Source organism: Artemia sp. Qi Xiang Cuo, chromosome 13, assembly GCF_049724085.1.
Source record: "Artemia sp. Qi Xiang Cuo chromosome 13, ASM4972408v1, whole genome shotgun sequence".
Lineage (NCBI taxonomy): Eukaryota > Metazoa > Arthropoda > Branchiopoda > Anostraca > Artemiidae > Artemia > Artemia sp. Qi Xiang Cuo.
The window spans coordinates 35,839,387-35,862,517 of record NC_142806.1 but is presented as its reverse complement, the minus strand read 5'-3'; the positions used below and the strand labels follow the sequence as shown (position 1 = coordinate 35,862,517).

The following is a 23,131-nucleotide window of genomic DNA, read 5'->3' as shown; positions in this document are numbered from 1 at the left end:
TGAACCACCACGCAACTGAACCATCGTACAACTGAACCCTCCTTTAACTTGACCCCCATCCAACACCGCCCACGTTCAACTCAGCCTTAGTTAACTGAACCCTTGTTCAACGGAGCCCCCCCAATAAATTAACCCCTGTTTAACTTAGTCCCTATAAATCATCCCGTTTGACTCAACTCAACCCAAGGTCTAAGAATAAATTTGAACTAGCGCTGATTAGAAGCTGATAATTTGCTGCTCGCTTCGTTCACAGTTTCTAACTTATATTACTCATTTGGGTAACCCTATAACTTTTCCAAATTGAAAAAAAACTTTCAGGAATGAATCGCCAAAATCATAACCCGATAGTTTTTTTTTTTTTTTTTTTTTTTTTTCTCATTGCAAACTATGAGCTTTTCAATTAGTTCTGGGGTAAAGATTTGCCAAGGGATAAGTGAAACCTTTGATATTAACCCTGTTCCCAAATATACTTTAATTTTTGTTACTAATCCTGACTTCTTAGAATATTCTTGTAAATGCAACTCTGGAGTCAATCAAACAGTTTGAAACAGAACCACTCTCTCACGTAAAAAAGGGAACCTATTCAGAATGATTTATGAACGGCTCTTTCTTAAAAATTTGAACGGACTAGCACAACTATATTGCAACGCTGCAAGTTTGAATTATCGGTTAGTCGTTATACAGCATTTTTACCGTTTTCAAAAGAATTTCAATACTGATATAATTTTTTATTTTCAACGTCAATTTAGTACAGTGGTGGATCCAGAATTTTTTAATAAGGGGGGGGGGTACAAAAAAGGTTAATCCGATAAACTTGCGTTAGGAGCAAGTTTAATTAACGCAAACGTACGTTAATTAAGTAACTTACACTACTTTAGACTACGTTAGGGGGGTTCGCGCCCCCTCGCTCCCCCTGGATCCGACACTTATTTAGTAGAACCAATTAAATAAAAAACTGACCAGGTATCAGTTTTATACCTAGGTTTTAACTACCGTCTTATCAAGGATGTAGATTTTTCCCCTTTTTTTCAAAAAAGAGTTAATAGAAAATAAGTAAATAAGAATTAGTAAGAGTTAAATTAACATTTAAAGAGCAATCTCCATACTTTTCGTATAATGCTAACCAGGGGAGGTAAAATTCTCAAATAACAATTGAATTTTAAAGTCTATTAGCAATATTATGCATACCCTTACAAACAAGATTGTGCAAGTTTTATTTACAATTCTGAATCATATTGGTCAACATAACAGTACAATATCAGATAGGGTTACAAACTAAAATTACGAAGGTCAGTCGCTAGGTTAGCTTCAAACGCCCCACGTTGGATAATTTAAAGGAGTAAAGGTAAAAATTACGTTTGTCAAATTAGAACAGATTGGTACAGCTATCCGTTTATATAATTTGAGAGTGGGGATGGTAGACCACACACATATCCCCGTTCCCTGAAAAGATTATTATTCACTTTACAAGTATTAGTGGCGTACTTGACTAATTTTCAGTTATCATTTTCTCTTTGTCTTGTTTTAGTTCTGAAAATTCAATAGATGTTATTCGAGTATAATTTTAAGCCATATCAAGGGTTTTATGTGTAACTTAGACCTTTCCTTAGGGGCTGTGGGGGGTCAAGATATATCCAGGGGGCCTAGTTGCCCTCCAATCTTTTGGTCATTTAAAAAGGGCACTACGATTTTTAATTTCTGCTCGAATGTAGCCTTCTTCTGATATTCTAGGACCACTGGGTCTATACGATCACCCCTGGGGAAAACAAAAACACGTATCCGTGATCCTTCTTCTGGCAAAAAATATATTTTTTTAGATACAAGCTTGATACCTCTAGAGCAGGGTTCTCTGTTACGCTGAATCTGATGATATGAATTTCATTAAGATTGTATGACTTTGTTTCCCCCTTTTTTGAAAAATAAGGCAAATTTTATCAGGCTCGTAACCTTTGATGGATATGACTAAACTAAGTGAAGATTATATATTTGAAATCAGCATAAAAATTAGACTGTTTCGATAGTTCTATTGATATCAAAATTCTATTTTTTTTTTGTTTCGGCTACTATTGAGCCGGGTCACTCCTGACTTACAGTTCGTTACCACGAACTGTTGTGATATTTATCCTTTATCTTACCCTGCTGTAATGACTCAACCCATAGAACAACCAAAATCCCTTCTTTTTTCTTCATTCTTTCTATATGTCATACTTTTCCTTTGATTGCTCAATTTTCCAGGGAGAAAAGGGGTTTTTCGTAAGGGGGATTCTGTGGGGGGGGGGACGGAGTTTCAGGACATTATGCCTAGAACTTTCAGGAGTAGTAACCATAGTTTTAATTAATCCTGATAATGATATCGGATGGAAATGAAAAGTACACCATTGGAATGGCCAGGGTTGAAAACCCCACTGTTGGAAATCCAATCAGTGAGGGTGAAATATTGAGAATGGGCTCATTTTGATGGAAATTGAAAGACGAGTATCAAGGGCCCTTTTTAAGTAACAAAAGAGACAGTGCCACAGAATAGTGATGTTTTCTTCAATTGTATGCCAAAAAATGAATTCTTGCCACGTGAGGGTCAAAATACCAAATAATGGAAATTCTAAGATAGCAAAACAATTTGTCATGGCCTAGAACCCTCAACGAGAGGTTTTTAAGCCCCCTCACCATCTTGACAAACAGTAGCTAAGTTGCATTTTCTGCTATTTTGGGGCACAAAACATCAATTTTTACCCGAAGACGGTTAACATCCCATGGAATATAAATTCTAACAAAAGCAATTTATTTTGCGTGGTCTAAAACCTTTGAATGAAGTTTTTGAGGCCATCATCTTGAAAAACAAGCAAGTCAGGTTAATTCTTTGTTAGTATGCGCCTTATTATTAATTTCTAATTCTTTTTTTCTGTCAGGGTTACACTGCTACCGCAAGATCATGGATAGATTTTTAAGGGTTCATTTAAAAGCTATTACGTCTCTCTATGCTTCTCTTGTGAACTCGTAACTCCATCGAATTTTTAACATTACAATTTTTGGTTCTCATCCTTCCATCTTTTTTCGTATTTTTTTTTACATACGAAAAGTATAAGCAAGTTTCGAAAGTACAATTTTGTGAATGAATGAAGCAGAATCACAGCTATCTAATTATGGTAAAATTTTCGTTTTACTTTGAAAATTAAAATTATTAGTTTGAAAAATAAAACCATAAGATTGAAGAATAACAACTAAAAACTTCCATTGGGGATATAAGCCGGTAAGCTACTAATGCAGCCAGTTTGGCAGTCATCTTATTGACAACTAATCCTGCAATCCTGGAAGTTTAGTTGATATAGGACAATAGCTTCCAGATTTAGCGTAAATTTCCTAAATAGCAATTTATATCAGAAAATACCTATACAGACCCTAACTGGCACAGTAGATCTAATCCTGAAAGTTTTTACTTGTTTAGCACAACACCATTCAAGGGTAGTGAAAAAACCATAAACTCCGACTTTACGGATTTTCCCTTGACAATTTGCACATTTATTCCAGATATAAACAAGTTTTGCACTTTTGGGTTTTTCACGAGGAGGGAAAATGTCCCTTCTCCTTTTTCTTATTGTGGACGTCCATTAATAACTAAGTTTTGAACTCAAATATGCTGCAAAATAGCGCATCAAGACCAACAATAGCTGAAGAAAGGGAATACGTCCATGGAAATATTGTGGGTATCTTCGACACACAAAGTGTTAATTTCTAGGATGCAGAAAATAGTCGACATCCAAGGCTTACCGTAAAATGTATTATATTTTATACCCTTGATTATCAACTTAATGTTTTTATTGTAATTTTAACTATATTTAACTCATTTAAATCCCTATTGATTTGGTATAAAATTTTCAGATTAGGGTTGATCGATACCTCTTTTTTTTCACCAGACAGTCTCTGAAAATGTGTTCTGAAATTTTGATTAGTGTGGGCCACAGTTCACTCTTCCCTAGGAGCCTTTTACTACTTATACGATAATGGGGGACTGTAAACTTCCAGCCAAGGGTTTTCAATCAATGTCATTTCAGTGAGTAATTTTCACGTTTTCTAGCCTTCTCCAGTCTATAAATAGCACAAAAGTGACCTTTTTGGTGTCACATAACGCTTTAATCGTGCGCTATCAAGACTAATGTACAAAAGGATCTAGATTTATAACACATCATCTCTCCAGTATCTATCAGTGACCTGCTAGCATTGCCGAAAAAAAAGAAGGGAGACATCACTGCTACCCATGTAAAAAAGCAATTGTCCTTATTTTTCAAAATGGGGGATTGTAAGCAATCAGTTTAGGGTTTTCAGCGATGGCGGTGTACTTTTTTTAGTTTGACGTCACATCCTAGGGGTTTCTGGCTCTGTTTCGAAACTCTCAAAAATGGATTTTTGTGATTATAAATTATTGTGCTACTGAATTTGAAAGATAGCTCGTATATCTGAATTGGCATCTATTCGTAAATTTTTCCTACTGAAGAGATTCTTAGAAAACGCGCATTAAGCTTTTGTTGCTTTGGGACGTAGTTCACTCTTCGGAAGGTTGCGTTTATTACTGTCACTGTAATTTATCGGGCTATTTATGTATGTGGACATGTTCTCTTTGATCAGTTAATGTAATTTTCAGTAAAGAAACGTAGTTATCTCAGGAAATTCATGGCTGTCCTAGAGCTCCTGTCTTATGTCAATGTGATGTAATTTTGTGCTTATCTTTAAAAAGTTGAAGTTCAAAGTGATATTACCTCAAAGAGCTGATGACTGTAATTATGAATTATTAAATGGCAATATGCAATATATGTATGCTTATGTCATGTTGCTATTGCCTTGAAATAGGAAAACTACGGGAACTAGAATGCTGCTTAATAAGTCGTTATTTTTTTTCAACGACAATGTAAATTGGTGATAGAAATATACATAGTTGTATGTTAACATGTATGCTAAGATCAAATGACGATGAATAGTTTTGGTTTATGGATGGTTTCTAATTTTTTGATTGAAAATGTGAGTAGTAACCGCCCAATTCGTTGAAAACCTAAATGCAAACTTACGCCTGAAGGCATAGATATGTGTGTAAGTTTTCAACGAATTGGGGTTACCAGGGTCATTTGCAAAGAGGTATCATTTCTATAGAAGCTATAGTAATTTGAAATATCATATGGAATTTGCTTGAAGGTATATACTTTGCGTACGCGCCCGTACCAAACAGGTTTTTATGGTAGTCCTATTCTACAGGTCATTACACCTTTGCCAAGAGGAGCGAGTATGACTTGATTGGTGATTAGGATTTGAATAAAAGGAATAGTTTTCTTTACAATTCATATTAGTAAGAGAATTGCATTCAAAGAGAATAGTTTATTTACCAGGACATTAGTGAAAAAAAAAATGAGTGGTGCATTTACACTATTAGAGATTAATTATGGAACCGAAAGCAGCAGCAGCAACGATATACGAGGACCTAATGTAGCTGTGGAAATAACCGCTGGCTGTAGACTATGTCTTGAATGGGACATTATGTATGCGAGATACGTGATATCATTAAGCAAATTTAAGCAGGAGGAGCAGCTGTGTTTTGCTGGAAAAGTGAATATTCTCCATATAAATAAACTTCGGTCAGCATTAGATGTCCTATTGAAATATATTGATGAGAACAAAATGCATCAGTGAATATTATTATCGTAATTATGTTCAATAAAAATGTTTCTAAATCAATGGTATTTTTTTTTCTATAGTAGACAAGCGTATATTTAATAGAGTAGACAAAATAAATTCTGATTATTCTGTAGTTGGTTGTGAGAGTGTTAGGACTAAAAAAATTGATAGATTTGAGAAAGAGCGAGTCATGAGGAATCTTGTTCTTATGTACAAACGTATGATTCTAGATGATGATTTTCTAGAGTTGTCTATTCAAAGGAAGATATTTTCTCGAGGAATGCTTGTCGATATAATGAAAACTGATTCCCCATCATTAGGCTATTGTATGAAGCTTCTACATTGTGGTCCAAATGCATTTACACAATTTATTGATATATTGATTACGAGACGGAAAAAATATACTCTGTGTATGCTTTTAAACATTAGTTTAAAAACTTAGGACTTTTTTTAATTAGAAAGATGGTGCTGAAGGATGATTTACTCCTCTTTCTCTCTCAGAAAATTTCTTTTGTTGCTATCTCAGTTTCATTGTGGCAGTGAGAGCGTTAACACATGACAAAATGTTCAATAAATGTCCGTTATGTATGTACACACAGTGCAGCTGGTCATCATGTGAGAATTTCACAATGATTGAGGAGTATGATGAAAAGTGTAGATTATGCAACCCGTGTAAATTGCATAGAGGATATACTGTACAAATTAAAGGTTGTAATTCCTGTCTTGAAGAGGTGTGTGACTCTCATCCTAGAGGTCACCTATGCTCCAATTGTCATTATGATAAATACAAGCAGAGGGAGAGTAAATACCCCGGAATGACTGGAAAGAATCCTAACCGTGATTTTAGTTTATTGCTACGAGATTTGTATTGTCGCGGTTTTAGATTGTTCTGGGAGGAAGAGCCAGGTCAACGATTCAACTGTTGGAACAACAAAAGAATATGGTTTCTTCGTCATCGTTGTGAAGACAATGGGTGTTATGATTATAAGCCCACTGATTTTTATTTGGCTGTGACGGAATGTGATTCGCCATTTGAGGACACTGTTTATGAAATTTCTTCAAATACGCAAATTGAAACATTTGAATTCTGTAAAATGAATGATAATAGTATTATTGAATATACAAAGATATATGACAAGAATTAAGTCACAATACTCTGTACGTCATGTGACCCTAATAATTTACTATATCAAGATCAGTACACGTTGAATCCAGATAATATAATTGAACTATTTGTTGTCGATAAATACAGATTAGTGGATGAAATATTAATAGTAGAAAACTATTTTTATCATGTATATAAATTTTTTTTATTAATAAACAATTTCACATACATTTTTAGAACATTTTATTCTTAGTGCAATAAAATCAATATTAAATACACTTGTAAGTATAATCTCCACTAGAAAGTCGTTCAATTGAGGTAAGTCAACGTAGATGTTGAGAAAGTGCTTGTAGGTGTAGCCACGACATCTGAACATGAAAAAGAGTAGTGCATGAAAGCCACTTGTCTTAAGTCGTTAAATCCTGTACTCTTCGTTGATTTTGAATACTGGTTTTCCCACTGCTTTCAATAAAGTTTCTGATGTGTGGAGCGTAGAATTTATACGATAGGCCAAGAGGATCAACAAATTCAATATTCTTTGCTGTTTGAAAGATTCAGAGCCAATGACCGGTCTTCAAAGTCGATGGACTGCTATTAACAATGATTAGGGTATTGTTAACACTTGGAATTTTTTCAATGAAGTCCGAAGGTATGCAATAGGACTTGTACTGGGACATGTATGGATCCATACTAAATACGTCGATTATTTGGTTTGTGTTCATGGTGCTAGGTCTAGTAGAACACTGCCGTCGGGCGTGATTTCCCAATAGGTTTCAAATTGACTCAGTGATATTAGTGTGATACTCTCAGTCAGAGCATTGGCAAATGTACACTCTAAACGTACATTCCCTGTTCGTACTATGGTCATATCCTGTATACCTGACAAGTCCAAAACAATAACCCCATGATTTTTTGAAAACATTGAATCGGTTATTCCCTTTTCAAATCGTTGAGAGTTATGATCTAGGGATTGCATGGTCAACTCGTACAGAGTTCTATAGGATTTTTTGTCAAATGATAGAGTGTACAGTGGAATACCATTCACTTTGCACACAAGGCTAGATATACCGGAAAAATTAAAATCATGGGGCGATACAGTCTAGGATCCAACGGCACTGGCACTCTTCACAAAGGCCAAAGCCAATTTTAATGGGATTTCTCCATTGATAAATGATGAATCGCTATAGCTACGAGAGCCGGTGGCAATGTGAAGTTGATTGGTGATTGTATGGGGGATAAGAAGTGTAATTTTGTTACCATTGGCTCTTAGCTTCTCCACTGCCAATGCAACAGAGCTCATAACGTGTTGTTTTCGGACGTGGAGAATTGCCGATGTGATAATGACATTTGCATCGGGTGCTGCAGGAAGTGTTTTTCTCAAAATGAAATTCGATGGGGCCATCTGTAACTTTATGTCAATCTTGACTTTGGGGGGTAGCCATTGGGATATATTGAATATCTCATGATTTAATTTTCCAACTAGATGATACTCCTGGGTCACTGCAGTAGTCAACTCACAGTCAGTATCAACACCTGTTCGATATTCATAGCCCAGCGATTGCACTCTTAAATCCTTTTATACCTTAGGGTTCGTCCTACTGACTTTCATTTAGATAACAGAGTTTGATAGATCACTGCTTGTGCTCACAATATTTTCAATGATAGATGCATTAATCTGCTTAAATAGACTTTGTAGACTGCATAGTTTAGCGGAAAGACCATTATTAGCCTGCGAAATTGTCGTATCTTACTTTTTCTTCGCCCTGAGATTTAAATCAATAAATGTTGACAACAAATCAATGAACTAGTCTTCATTGGAACAGATTTGAAAGTGTATATTTTCAGAGAGGGGTTGTTGAGGGTGAAATTGTTCATAGTAGCCATACTTGACACTGACATCAACATTTTCAGCATTGAATAGATTCAATGAGGAACTGATTGATGGATATGATTCCTTATGGGGAAGATAAGTCATCTTAAGAGAAGAAATCCTTCTTTGATCTAACAATCTTTTTCTTTTTCTTCTTCTTCTTCTGTTGCTTATTGGACTTCGTTGTTTTATTTCTCAAAGTCCTTGTTGATGTCCTTTGCTTCCTGCCTGGGTGGAGACTGATGAGTGAATGACGCGAACGCATCCTTTTCAATCCCTCCCCATTTGGTCGAGATTTTAACTGCTCACCAACGGCTCTTGCTGAAGATCTAATATTTTCCTTAACACTCTCCTTGAAATTCTTGCCCGACCCCCAGACCTGTAGTGTGGAGGCAACAAAATTTGATGCAGCAGGTTTTATATATTTTTTGGCAAGGGGTAGTGCAGAAAGAAATAGCCTAGCAAACCAGCCACCAAGACCATAGCCAGACATTGTAGTACGCCCCTTGTAATAGTCCAAGCCATTGCCTATTTGACGTGGACTCAAAGCACCAACATAACAGTCAATATCGGGACAGACAAATGGAATTCTTCTATTGTTCATTTTTTTTTTAGAATATTGTGCCGTCGTTGTTAACAGTGGATCAAACATAATATTCAATCGCTGCTAAGGCTTTTGAAAGTGCAAGAGACTTATCTAATCTAGATCTTAGTGTTAAAAGATCAACTTTCTAATATGAAGTGATTAAAAGACTATACTGTAGATCATGGATGTTGTAGTGGTGAACATGTTATTGATTGGTTTTTCGTTCAAGAACTCATAGGAGGGGAACATTTGAGTTACCAACCCGAGATGTTTCCACAAATGAAGCGTAGAGAAATATACAAGTGTCCGTGGAGAAGGCAGGTGGGTAGTCAGCAAAAATGAAATTAGTGTTTTCAGCACTTCTACCATTGATTATATTGAGCTTAAAGCCAAGACGGTCCTTTAGGTTATCATTGAGAATAACCTTTTCATTGGCAATAGGTGAACTAATATAGATCTTACCCTACTCCTTTGAATAGTTGAAATCAAAAGCTCCTTTTTTACGAGCATAAATTCTTTTATTGATAGTACGACATACATCATTCATGCAGGTGAACTCCTCGTAGGGTAATTCAACATATGGATAATCCATTCAATTGATTTTTTGAATTTGCTCTTGATCACCTGGTGGTGGCGGCCAATCATAGGGTCTAATTTTTATTTCATATTTACGATCCTTTCTCAGGATGTCATAGGTATTTTTGAGAATACAGTCGACAAGAGCCACTTCATTTGCACCGTCAAATTTTGATGGCGGGTGAGAGTTTTGTCCAAAAATCACTTGTCGTATTCAAGTCATTTTAGAGAGGATCGGAAACGTTGGACATGAAAGTTACAAAGAAATCATTGGGCATTGTCAATATCTTCAACACCGATCCAAGAATCAAAATCAGAGTTGTATCCTAGCCACCGAACAAGTAACTGTTTCTTACCCCCACGAGTACGGTTCCTTTATATCTTTTCAATTTGACAGATTTCACTGGCATTTTTCAGTTTTTGTAGTTCATAGTCATAAAAGCCGCCGAGAATCTCCTCATCTTTGGTATCACGCAGGCGATAAGTTATGGGTTTAGTGTCTAGGATTTTTGCCACCTTAAAAAGTTCTGTGGACCACAAGTAATTCCCCTTTTCAAAAACATTAGTTGTTCTATTAATTCGAACGGTATCACCAACATTGAATTTATTTTTCATCTTCTTGACAGCCGACGATTCATTGGAATACTGTTTAAGAAAGGTGTCAATTGTATCATGATCAGAAAGATGAACTTTCGTTGGCGTAGAGTTGGACAATGATCGATGAGGTCGTTGATTATAAATCAATATGATTTTATCAAGATCACGAATAAAAGCCGATGTATTTTTCAACGTACAATATCTTGAAATTAAAAGTCGAATAGTTCTTATCAATCGTTCGGCCAATGCAGCCTCTATAGGACTGTGACTATGATAGAGCAGTGTACTATATTTCTCTAGTACTTTTTCAACATGGGGATTAACAAATTCACTACCGCGATCCGTTTGAATTTTTTTTATACGTATCCCGTTGGAGAATACTTTCAATGGCCTGAGCAACTTCAACACCTCTCTTTGATCGCAATGGAATTGCATATGCATAACGACTATAAACACTGATTGCAAGTAGAATGTACTTGTACGGTATATTGTGACATCTTTGAAGCTCATCTAGATTCAGGAGATCTGCTTGCATTATATTCAATGGGTCAAAGGCTTTAGTTTTTAGATATTGATTGGCATGAAGACTTTGATTTCTATGAAGAGTGTAAATTGATTTATTTTGTAGATAGTCTTGTCCACTTTTAGTGCGAACACCAGTGACTTTTGAAAGAGTGGTGGGGGAACTTAAACTCCCCGCCTCACCAATATTTTCATAAACACATTTCAGAACTTCAACCATTTTAAACGTAAACACGTGGTGTAACGTCCGCTACCCTTTTGTATACTGGCCGTTGGTGGTGATGATGATAATGACTTAATGCGTCTTCGCTTTTGTCTATCTATCAGTGGTTTACTAGTATTATCCAAAATTAATTTAAAATCTTCTTCTTAAAGTTCATTTTTTAATTGTATCAATGTTTTTGTTGATTTTGATTATGATGATGATGCAGGTTCATTTATTTTTTTTAGAATTTTGTCTATTGACAATAAGACTTTTGGGGAAGTTTAATTTATTTAGAAAGTTGTATATATGAGTGTCACATGATAATAGTCCTTTACGATTTGTAACCATATCATAGATTAAATCAAGTAGAATATAGCTATTGCCCTGAATTATAATCCCTATCCCATTGCTCTCAACTTGAATGTGATCACTGTCCAAAAGATAGGGTAGGACTTGTGTAATTTTTTCACCATATGAGTTGGGTCATAGATTTACAAATTTAGAAAAAAACGAATACATATACACCATATTTAATTTTTTTCCACCAGCAGCAGCAGAATCCAGAGGAGATTATTCTTTTTTGGGATCAGCAGCAGCAGCAGCAGTGGGCTTCGAACGATAGGACTTGTGTTTGTCCACTCGGCAAAGTGCATCTTGAAGTAAAAACAGTTTTTATCATCCTCAATATGTTCATTGTCAAGGAATTTACTCAGATTGCTCTCAAAGTTTTTGACGCGTGAGAGAGCGAGTTCTATTGGTGTCAATTTATAGGGTTTTGCCATTCTCTCTCTCTCTCTCTCTCTCTCTTTAGAGAAAACTGTTTACAAGTCCTGCAATTATTGGCAGTAAAAGTGTGAAAAAGCTACCGCCCGCCTGAAGAAGTCATTTCCTTTTGAAATTCTTTCCTTTCTTTTTAGATGTCAATGTACGTACAATGGAACAATGTTGCTTTGCCTGTTGCTTAACTACTTCTGGCACTTGAACATTACCCTCGAACAAATTTAAACAAAGTTCGGATATTAGATTAATGAAATTATTGTCAATACCGTGTTTGAGTGTTGCTTTCCTGAGTGGAGGGTTTGAACTGCTTAGAAATGAAAAAAAGTGACTATTTTCCTGTAGCCTATTCCGTATCGTGAGAGCGACTTTTAGGTCTTTTTGGTGTTAACAGGGAGATATGGTGTAATGTTACTGTAGAAAACATCTATGACCGAACTCATATCTCGGTTGTTTGTTTATTAATACAAACTCGGATGTAACCAGGGGGTCTATTAGCTGAATGATTGTATGCTGAGAGCAGAAATTTGTTTGCGCCTGGGTATATTTGTTTATTGAGAGTTATTGGCGAGCGAGAATCATGAAGAACTCTGTAGATGATATAGTAGGTACAGTTCAATGCATGTGTTCGCATACATTTGCTCTGATGATAGAGATTGTGTAGAACCAGAGTAATGGAAATCTGTTCATGATGAGAGCGAACAGTGAACAGTTGTAGCATTTCCTGGCACCATTGTTCAATAGATTCAGCCAGATAGTCAATGATCAACCAAGAGTTTTGTTCAATAATGTTGAAAACATCAAGTCCCTGTATGAATTGTATCTGCACCAACCCCATGGTGGTGGCAATCGCTTTTATTTTATCATATGACTCCTGCCAAATACTATAGCAATAGTAGATTTTTTTCGGCTTTTCCACAAACATTTTATCACGATTTTTAATTATTTTAGTTAAGAGTGTTGGTTTGCCTGACATTGACGGTCCACACAGAAACGATCTGAATGGTGTTTTAAATTGATACATGTTCCCTTCAATAGTTCACCTGTACAACTAACTGTAGACTATGGCCGTCTAATAACTAAGTAATTTCCCTATTACTACTACTACTCCGTACAAAAATAATAATAACGAGAAGAAGAAGAAGAATAAAGAATAACATTTTCTTCTATTATATACATAACAAAGGGTAACAATACTTTAAAAAAAAAAAATAATACTAAATTTAAAAAGGCACATTAAAAATGAATAAAAAAAAACACTTTTTTTTTAATTTATTTATAATAAAAAAAAATACAACATTTAAATAGCCACTAGAAAAAAAAACAAACACTTAAATAAATACACTTTTTTTTCTGTTTATTTATTTATAAAAAATACATTATTTATTGGACTAATGTGCACACACACACACTTGTGAAATAATATCATACACTTTTACTTACAACATTTTAAATTTTGGGGTCCCAACTCCCCCCCGGGGGGCGGCCGCTGCGGCGGCCGGGGCCCGCATTAAAAACTGGAAATTGATCTGCCGTGCAAACACACACACACACACACATAAACACACAAACTCACATTGAAAATTGATTGTGATAAAAAAAAAGAATTAAAAAAACACCTAATTACCCAAAAAAAAACCTCCCACTCAATTTATACTTTTTTTTTAGTGAATTTAAGTTAATTTTTTTAGACCGAGTTGTTTTCTTTACTCTGTACATTCAACACGGTCTGTAATTAAAAAATGACCGTGTGGTAATACCATCACACCAACCTCAACTACATATACTTTGTCCGATATGGCAGACATGGCGTTTTTCTCAACTCTAACTGTGTAGTTTTTAAATTGTAAAGAGCGAATCGCCATGACTTTCGCCCTTAGCACTAAACTACGTTCCAGACAGTTTCTATACACACTGATGTCGAAATTATTTTTTACAAAGTGTGTAGGTACCCCCTTGCAAACTTGTTTGATATCCTTGCTGTGCGTTTCCACACAGTATACCTTCGGACCAGGAAACACACCACTGGATATCAGATCGCTACCCTTTTCAGATTTTAACATTAACAATTGATTTGGGGCCTGGCGTTTCACTAGCTCTGGGTAGAGGGATTCGTCCCAATTAGTGTAGTCCATTCGTGAGCTAATGTACTCGCCATTCTCCAAATCATTCAATGGATTTTCAGTTTTGACTTTTAACAGGAGTGAATCAGTGTCCCCGTAATACACTTGAACTTGTCCCTCAATCCGCCACTGTACCCTGCATATATTATAATGAAACAAAAACATGAGTTTCTTGGATATTTGCGTTATTGCACTTCCGCCTGCAATAATTTTATTTAATACAATGTTTCTTTTCTTGCAATGTAGGAGCACCATATTAGAGTCTATGATTGTGAACGATGTGAAGTTTGGATCCGCAATGATTCGAGCAAAATCTTTGGGGTTGGTTACAATGTCAAATCGACTTCTGTGTCGTACGCTCTCGCACATTTTACCGAAAGCTGAGTTCAAAATGAGTTTACAGACTTCTTTTTCAACTTTCGTTTTCGCTTGTGAACGCTTACTGACAAAGGTGTCAATAAACGTTTTCATGTAAGGCTTTTGATCAAATTGGAGGGCTCTATGAATCTTTGTGACCTTGAATCCATTGGACACCATCCATTTCAATAGCACGTGATGAACAACGATATTCTGTTTTGGGTTGAGGTCGGCAATTAGTTTTTGTTTTGAAGGTACCCAGTGCATACTCCCGTCCTCTACTAAAGATAAATTGTAGGGGCTCAGAGAGTCCCTAGCCACCGGTCTATTTATGCACGGAAAAACAAAGTCTTTTACCGAGTCATGGATTTCCATGGGTATTTCACCGTCAATTTCAAAAAATCATTCCCTGTGCCCCATTCTCCTCAACACTGGCAATGTCGGGGAAATTCGAAACACACGGATTGTCAAGCCCTTTATAATTGCCACACGGCAAACAGTAGTGAGACATTTCCGATGGGTAAAGAGAATTCATATCCAAAAAAACTGCGTCCGAATTTTCATCGGTGTGCTGTCCACTCGGATCAGTTTTCATGATACGATCCCTGTGAAAAACATACCCATCCCTCATTGATCTCCCTACAAACAGATGATGATCCACTTCGGTGATCAGACCTATTTCTTCTTTGCTGATTTTAAGCATCAAGTCCATCACCAAGTGAGGAGTGGCAAAATAATAACCTAAATCCAACCCAAATTCCCCATAGATTTTATCCGTATTTTTGCACACAATATCCAGAAGAGTGAGTACGTCACTGGCCAAGTAAAGTTTACAATAATCCCACCCATTTTTACATCCGCCCTTTGCCCAAACCCTCTTAGAAAATTCGTAGTCGCTAGTGGTGCACTCACTCTCAGTAAGAGAATTGTAAAAAACTTCAATGGGCGGTAGTGACACCTCATCTAGCTTCGAGCCAGAGTTGTAATAATCATATGGATATATACCCTTACACGTTAATAAATCATACATTTAATCATCGGGGAAGCGCTGTTTGAGGAGGGGGAAGCTATCAAAATTGTCACTTTTCTTTACCTGAATCAATTGACTTAAAGATTTTGGGAAGAAGCTTAACGAGTCTAAAAAAAAGATTTTATTCAGGCACGTGTTACCCTTGTCAACTGTTTTCCACATGAATTCTAGCAGCAGTAGTTTCTCCGATGATTTGGGTATGATATTATATGAAAAAGAACCATATATCCATGCGTCATATACAACTTCTCCCTTGGCAATGCGGGCCAACGCCGGAAGAACAAACTTTAAGTCGTAATTGGAATTATGTACAAAAACAGGTACGAAATATTGTTGTCTATCGTTTAAATTGCATGACTGGTGTGATACCCCTCTAAAGTTACTCCCCCCCGATGTAATTTCCTGCCACAAATGATCATGGTCGATCACCTTCCTCCTCCCTCCATTCCCAAAAACATCATCAAATTCTCCCTTGCAAACCCAACACATTTTACGATTTTTAATGGCCACTATGTCATCTGGTGATAGGAGCATAGGATAGTTTGTATAACGAAGGCGCGAAATTGCACCTTTCGTTGTTTTGACTAGACTGACCAATGCCGAGCGCATTCAGTCTTCACAGTCACTCAACATCTCCACTACCTCCAGCACTTGCACGGTATTATTTGAATCTTGTAGCACGTGAGCGTAAGAGACTCCTATGACTTCATGCTTTTGAACACTATTTGATTTAGACGGATCTTAAAAGTCTGTCAGATTAGCTTCGCAGTCTAAATCGATTGTTATGATCTATAAGAGTGCGTGTTGGAAATTTTCAATACTAAGATTGCTCTCTCACCGCTTACCGTCTCCACAGCCTGGAATCCATGACGTTTATAGTGTTTCATGTGATGCATTAACTTTAAATCAGAGCGAAATCTTGAGAGGCATGTTGGACAGTAATAACACACACCACCTCGCCCCGTTTTACCCTCACTTAGAACCCTACTAATATCCGTAATTGGATTGAAATGACCAATTGAATCGGAGTCTGTCGGTGGGGTGTATAGAAGCCGCACCCAATGTTCTACTGATTCAATTGAAGGAGCCCGCACTGGAAATAATACACCCTTCTTATCGGAACGCTGACCCTCTTCAAATTCTGTTTCATACTGTAACACCGTGACACCAATCTTTAAATGTACATTAGCCCGCTCAAAAATATCTATTCCTTTTAGTGTCACGGGATATTGACCATTTAAACAATTAAAATTTACTTTGGGGAACTTTGAACCCTCCCTACCATTAACTGCCATTTTATTCAAGTTCTTCTTAGTGGCATCATTGCGCAGAGGTCTGTATGCAGCAATTAAAAACGCATACTTTAAACACTGCAGCCTCGTATCGAAACAGATTCGTTGTATCCCCCTACACCCCTCTAAATCTCAATGATATTTTAATTCAAGTGCCTCCCCGCCCCCATGCCAACCTCTGGCAATAAAATCCTTTTTAAACCTACAAATATTAACATTTAAACTTTCAATAAATAAAACCACAGATCCACAAACCCCCTCGTTATAAATGTACCACATACTTTGGATACTATTGGCCCCATTTAGAAAAACCTCCCCATAATTTGATAAATGCGGGTGAATTGCCAACATCTCTGTGTGCAAGTATTTCGAATACATCTCACCCGCACTTTCGTTTAAAAAAAATATTTTTAGTGCTATTGATGCTTTTAAACTGACCCCCATTCCCCACACCCCCATTTTTTGTTCAAGAATGGCTCGAATCTTATCCGTATATGAATGTGTAATGGCCAGGGGATCTGTTATTATATCCCCCGACCCTAGAGAGTTGAAAGGGTCACCGAATTTGGCACTGTAGACCAATGTGTGATGCAAGGCAGAGTTGGAGAGAAAAAAATCCGGAAGAGGGGATACTGTTGCTGTTGTATTACTACTTCTATCTATAGCATTAAGTGGAGTGATGGCGGTTGACAGAGAATTGTCAATAACACCACTCCCAGTCTGTTCAATCATATTGGGGGGATGTGGCATGAGGTCCCCTAGTACATATTCCAATGTGTTTGGGGACAATTGGTCGAGCCAGCCTGTATTGTCCTCGGATGGAATTTCGTTATGAGGACCCGGTTCAGATTTACTTGTAACATCACCTAAATATTCACGCATGAAACTATCTGTCCACCCCGGATCCTCAAGCATATCAATATCACAGCTTATGTCATCCAGGCTGGCCATTTCCCCAAAAACATCGTTAAGGAAACCACTTTCCCACTCCAAATTCTCTAGAACCAATGTAGCTTCATCCCTGAACTCTGCTGGTGGTGACAGAATTGGTCCTGTAAATATAGTTGCTTCATCACTCAATGGTGTCGCTGGTGGTGCTATATTTTTAATCTGTAGAAAAAAAAGTTTTATTTTTTTATGTAAATTTTTTATAGTTAATAAACTTTGTCAATTTCTCGTAGTCATTGTCACACTACCATCACCACCACCTGAACAATTAAAAGAAGAAGAAAAAAGTTACATTGCCTATGTCTTTCATAATGTCAACTGAAAATGTTAAAGAATATATATATTTTTTTTTTTTTTTTTTAGTCAGGAAAATGTTGTATTATTCTTAGAAGGGTAAGTTAGAACAAGAGAATGATAAAAAAAAAACTAATGGTTTTATTACAAAAATTTTTTTAAAATAAAAATGCAAAATATGGGTCCAATTCGATTGTTTGAGCCTCTTCATTATAATTCTCAATGAAATTTTACCATCGTTCAAACGCTTGTTAATAATTAAATAAAGAAAAACAAATTTTTTCAACTGAAATTAAGTAGAAACACTAAAACATACACAGAACCAAACTTATTCCTTATATGAGGGGGGGGGTTCCCTCCACCTCAACATCTCGCCGTTCCCGCTCAGGTAAAATTTTGTTGCAATTATTTAAAATTTACCCCTGTAACAAAATAGTCGCTTAATTAGAATAAATAGCTCTTTTGAAAGCAATAAACAAACTTTAGCCTAAAGAGTGAGGTATTGACGAAGGGGCGAACCCCCTCATATACGAAATAATTTCTGTTCTTTTTAAGTTTTAAAGTTGCTCCTTACTTTCAGTTGAAAAACTTTCAACTGAAAGTTTTATTTATTTAAACTAATTTCTAGTTCACATTTTAGTTTAAAATCTAGCTTCTTATCGTTTTAAAATAGTGCGGTTAAATCGGACACCACCACCTACATCTAAATTGGCTCGTCCCCAATGAAACTGTAATTATTGTTTATATCATCCACCTTACCTCCATACCCCCCCAAATAACTCGACCACAAAAAAAAAACAGACAACGGAGTGATTATCAAACAATAACAAATATCTAATACCAAATAGGATAAAGCTCAAAAAATGCAGTCCTCCTCCTCCCGGGCATGTGAGGGATTAAATCATCCTCAAAGACATAGTTATTAGATTTTCTTTAATAAATATGGTAATTTCAAACTTTTAATCCAGTTACTTTGGGAAAAAATGATCCTAGGAGGGGGGCTTAGTTGCCGTCCAAATCCTTAGGTCACTTAAAAAGAACACTAGAACTTTTGATTTCTATTTGAATGAGGCCTCTCTCAATATTATAGGACCTCTAGTTCGATACAGATACCCCTGAAAAAAAAAACAAATAAACACACATCCTGATAAAAAAAAAAAACTGATAGTTTTATTCCAAAAATTTTTTAAAATAAAAATTTAAAATATTGGTCAAATTATATTGTTTTATCCTCTTCATTATAATTATCAATGAAATTTGACCATCGTTCAACTGACGCGGTATGCTCTATGAACACTTGCTCCTCGGCTCCAGTTAACGGACACTAACCCCATATGTCGCTGGTTGATGGTGCTACCTTCTCAATAATCCGTATTTTCCTGGTTCTTCTGTCAAAGGATTTTTTTGAATTTGACCTGGGCTAAATAAATGTTTTTAAGAGAGAAAAACTTTTTTCTCCATCCATATCAACAATTAAAATGCAATTAAAATGTTGGATGGTCTTTTTTTAGAACCCTCCCCCCCTCCCCCACTCCCGGGAGGACCCTTGGGAACCGGGAGCTTCCTTCGGTGTAGGAGGATCGATACCCTTTAGAGTTGGGGGGTATCGGACTTCACAGCACAGTTCAAATAGAACATTCTCAAATTCTTTCTCGAAAACACCTAAGTGTTTCAATGAAATGACCAAAAAAACGGGTTCGCCCCAAATAATGTTTCTTAACATCTCTGTGAAGACATATTTGGAAATTATCAAAAAACCTTTTTGCCTGTGTAAATTGCTTATCGAAGATATACATCTTGCTATTTAAAGTCCGCTTTGCATGCGACCCACTTAGAATTCAAATCGGATTAAAAAGCGATGGTAGATCTGATAAGGTACCGGATGTATACAAATGCATTAGAGCAAACATACCAGTCTAAAAGTGCATGTCAGGTGTGTAGTAGCAAATTTTTTTCGCTTTCGTTTTTTTCAAATAGTTAGTTTTTTCTTTTTGTCTAAAATGAATATTGGAATTATTGCATTAGAATATATCTTGGTTATAAGTTACGAGGTAAGGTTTTTTTTGTTATATTTAGAAATGCATGAAAAGCATTCCTTTATATATATACCAGCTAATTTGGTTAATGAAAGAAAATTAAATAGCTTTTAGAAAACAAATTTTAAGTTTTACTCATCAAAAGCTATGCGCCTGAGAAAATTTACCTTATTTTTTGAAAATAGGGATAGAAACAAAAAAAATTATGTATATACTTACAAATTCTGACTGGTCTTCTATATCTGAACTCCTTGGAAAAACTTGAGAGGGGTTAAGCTGACATTCTTTAGTAGCCTGAGATGAGGCATATAAGGCAGTCCATTCCCTTTTCAAGTTCATTCCAGCTGATATGGAGCTAACACGGGTGTCAGATGTCATAGTAATTGAGGGAGTAGAGGGCATTGGATGGTCCAGGTCTTGTGTATTTCGGGCATTGAATTCGATAACTGAGGGTATTGTAGCTTGAATTAAAATACCTTCTCTAAATCTTGCCCTCTTTTCAGAAGGGGGTGTATTGCATGTTTCAACTTACTTGAAATAAAAATGAATTTTGGGTTTGTAAAATAATTCAGTTTATTTTAGTCATTTAAAGTACTGTAAAACATTTTTTTTTTTTTTTTTAAATATAGCTAAGCAATTTTTTAAAAAACATCCCTAAAAAGGTTAAATTATAATTATAAAAATAACACCGTAAATGCAGACTGGCCTGGAATTATTTTCAAAAACACACCTAAAAAAAAAAAAAGCCGCCGTAAGCTTCAACCTATAGGAGAATTATTTAGAGGTTTCAGCTCCTAAAAACAATAGCCGTCTAATTATATAAGTGCCCGTAGTTCTAGTGTAAGGAAAGAATTTCTTCCTTAACTTAATGACAAGACAATTTCTTTTTTTATTATAATAATGAGAAAATTTTTACTCACCAGAAATTGCTTTGAATTATCCATTTTCTATGTAAATGCTTACAAAAAATGTCAATTGTGTTATGTTCAATAAACTATTCAAAACTGTTGAGGAATCTAATTTGAAACTTGAATATATACGAAAAATAATTGGCATCTAAAAAAATACATCGGTTTTCCAACACAGATGCAACCTAAAAAAAACTAGTATATCATGAAATAGAAATTTAGTTAATTGTGTCAGAAAAAACTTGAGGCAGAACAGATTATAACCAACCTGTTTGGTACGGGCACGTACGCAAAGTATATACCTTCAATAGAAATGATACCTCTTTGCAAATGACCCTGGTAACCCCAATTCGTTGAAAACTTACACACATATCTATGCCTTCAGGCGTAAGTTTGCATTTAGGTTTTCAACGAATTGGGCGGTTACTACTAATGTGTCAGCGTGTAATTCAATTACTGTTTTGTGTTTCTAGGAGCGATGAAGCTATCCTGCGCAACAATAATCATCATTAGCTGCATAATGTTGAGATCGATTGATGCCAAATGCCCCAAAGGTTGGTCTTTACACGGAGGGTCATGTTACATATTTGAAACAACGCCACAAGATTACAGAGAATCTCGAAACAGATGCAAAGAAATGGGCGGTGACTTACCCATCCTTAGATCTGTTGAGGCGCAAAATTTTGTTCAAGAAATTGCAAAACAGCATGACGAAAACACGTGGATCGGCTTGGATAGCACAGAGTCAGTGCGCTCGTTTAACCTGGATTTCACATGGATTGATCGTACCTATCCAGTCTTTGACTACTGGGCGGAAGGTCAGCCAGGCTCATCAGACAGGCCTAAATGTGTTCAGATATGTAAACATCACAGTTGGAAATGGACAGCTTTTCCCTGCTATTCAACAAGCAGCTTCGTTTGTCAAAAACCTGAGGAATAATTTTACTTGAATTTCCAGAAACTGTGATTGTTCTTCTTTGCATATTTATAGTGAATTTTGGAGAAAAAAACTGGGCGTATTTTGTGCTTGAGGATTTTAGAAATAAAATTCTTCGGTTACTTGTTAGAATTTTGGGCGTAACTAAATGCATTAAAAATGCATGTTTTACCAAATCTAACATGCTTTGATAGACCTAAATATAGAATTTAACAAGTACCTATATTTACTTTGGGAATGCACTTCAGGGATTAAGAAGCAAATAAAATGGACAAGAGATGGAGTAAAATGTAAAGCCAATTATGTTAAAGATTTAATGAGGTACTTATTAAGAATCCGGTAGAACACGCTAAGAACCGCATCTAGAATATAAGGAAATCCTAATGAAAAACAGGTTTTCACTGTCTTTTTAGGTATTGCTCACTCCGTGACAAATATTTAGACTTTAGTTTTTTGGGGGTTGAAGGGACAAAAGGTACCTAGGTTAGGTTACGTATTTAATATATGCAATGCTTTACCCCCTACTCCCTTTAATGTGCAAATATATAGCCCAAATTTGTTCATAAACTACTATACTTTCATCCTATTTTGTTTTATTTCATTAGCATTAACAAAACTTCACTTCTAGTGTGTTTACCGGATTCTTAACAAGTACCAAAAATGATTTCACAGCTTAAAAATTAGCCTTCCATTTGTGTCATTCAGAGCAACATGGTTTCCGTTGAATAAAATATTAGCCCTTTTCCAGAATTGTTATTGCAATAGACTGCAGTTTTGAGCAGTGTTTTTAGATTAGCCTAGTTAAAACCCAGTTAGATTAGAACCCAGTTCAGACGAATTTCATTTTTGCAAAAAAAGGATAACTGTTATGCCTGGCAAGTACATCTGCATTAATGCTGGCCTAAGGAACCAACAACTTAAAACAAAGAGACGAACGGTCTTTATAACACAAACAGTAAAAATCTACACGTGGCTTCATTCTGGTTCTTCGGTGGGGTTTTTGGCTTGGTTAAGCGAGGCTGTTTTTTTTTAAACTAAACTGAATTTAGTTAAAAATTTGTTTGTGCAACACTGGCTTGGGCGATTTGTCTAAATAAATAAGTGATGAAGAACTTTCATCTCCGTTGGATTTATATTTCTGAAAGATTAGTCTCTGTGGCAAATATTTTTGAAAATTAAGTTTTGAAATCACTTCTTCTAATGTTCCAAAGGGTCCACCTTTTTTGCCTTTTTAGTCTTTCAGGAAGGCAGATGCCTCATTAGCTTCACTTCTTGGCGCCCATGCTGTTGAATGATACTCTTTCACATAG

The 23,131-nt window shown here is 36.0% G+C and overlaps 1 protein-coding gene across 1 annotated transcript; it reads left to right on the top strand.

The window, feature by feature from the left end:
• The first annotated feature begins 1,220 nt into the window (after positions 1-1,220).
• Positions 1,221-21,943, top strand: LOC148945235 (C-type lectin domain family 4 member M-like). The gene is made up of 2 exons (XM_089098779.1): positions 1,221-1,345; positions 21,358-21,943. The coding sequence occupies exon 2, from the start codon at positions 21,363-21,365 to the stop codon at positions 21,822-21,824; it is 462 nt and encodes a 153-aa protein (XP_088954905.1). The 5' UTR covers positions 1,221-1,345; positions 21,358-21,362; the 3' UTR covers positions 21,825-21,943.
• Positions 21,944-23,131: the final 1,188 nt, after the last annotated feature.

Bases quoted from the DNA above. Each gene is read 5' to 3' on its own strand.
- LOC148945235 (XM_089098779.1), top strand. From the start codon at position 21,363: ATGAAGCTATCCTGCGCAACAATAATCATCATTAGCTGCATAATGTTG.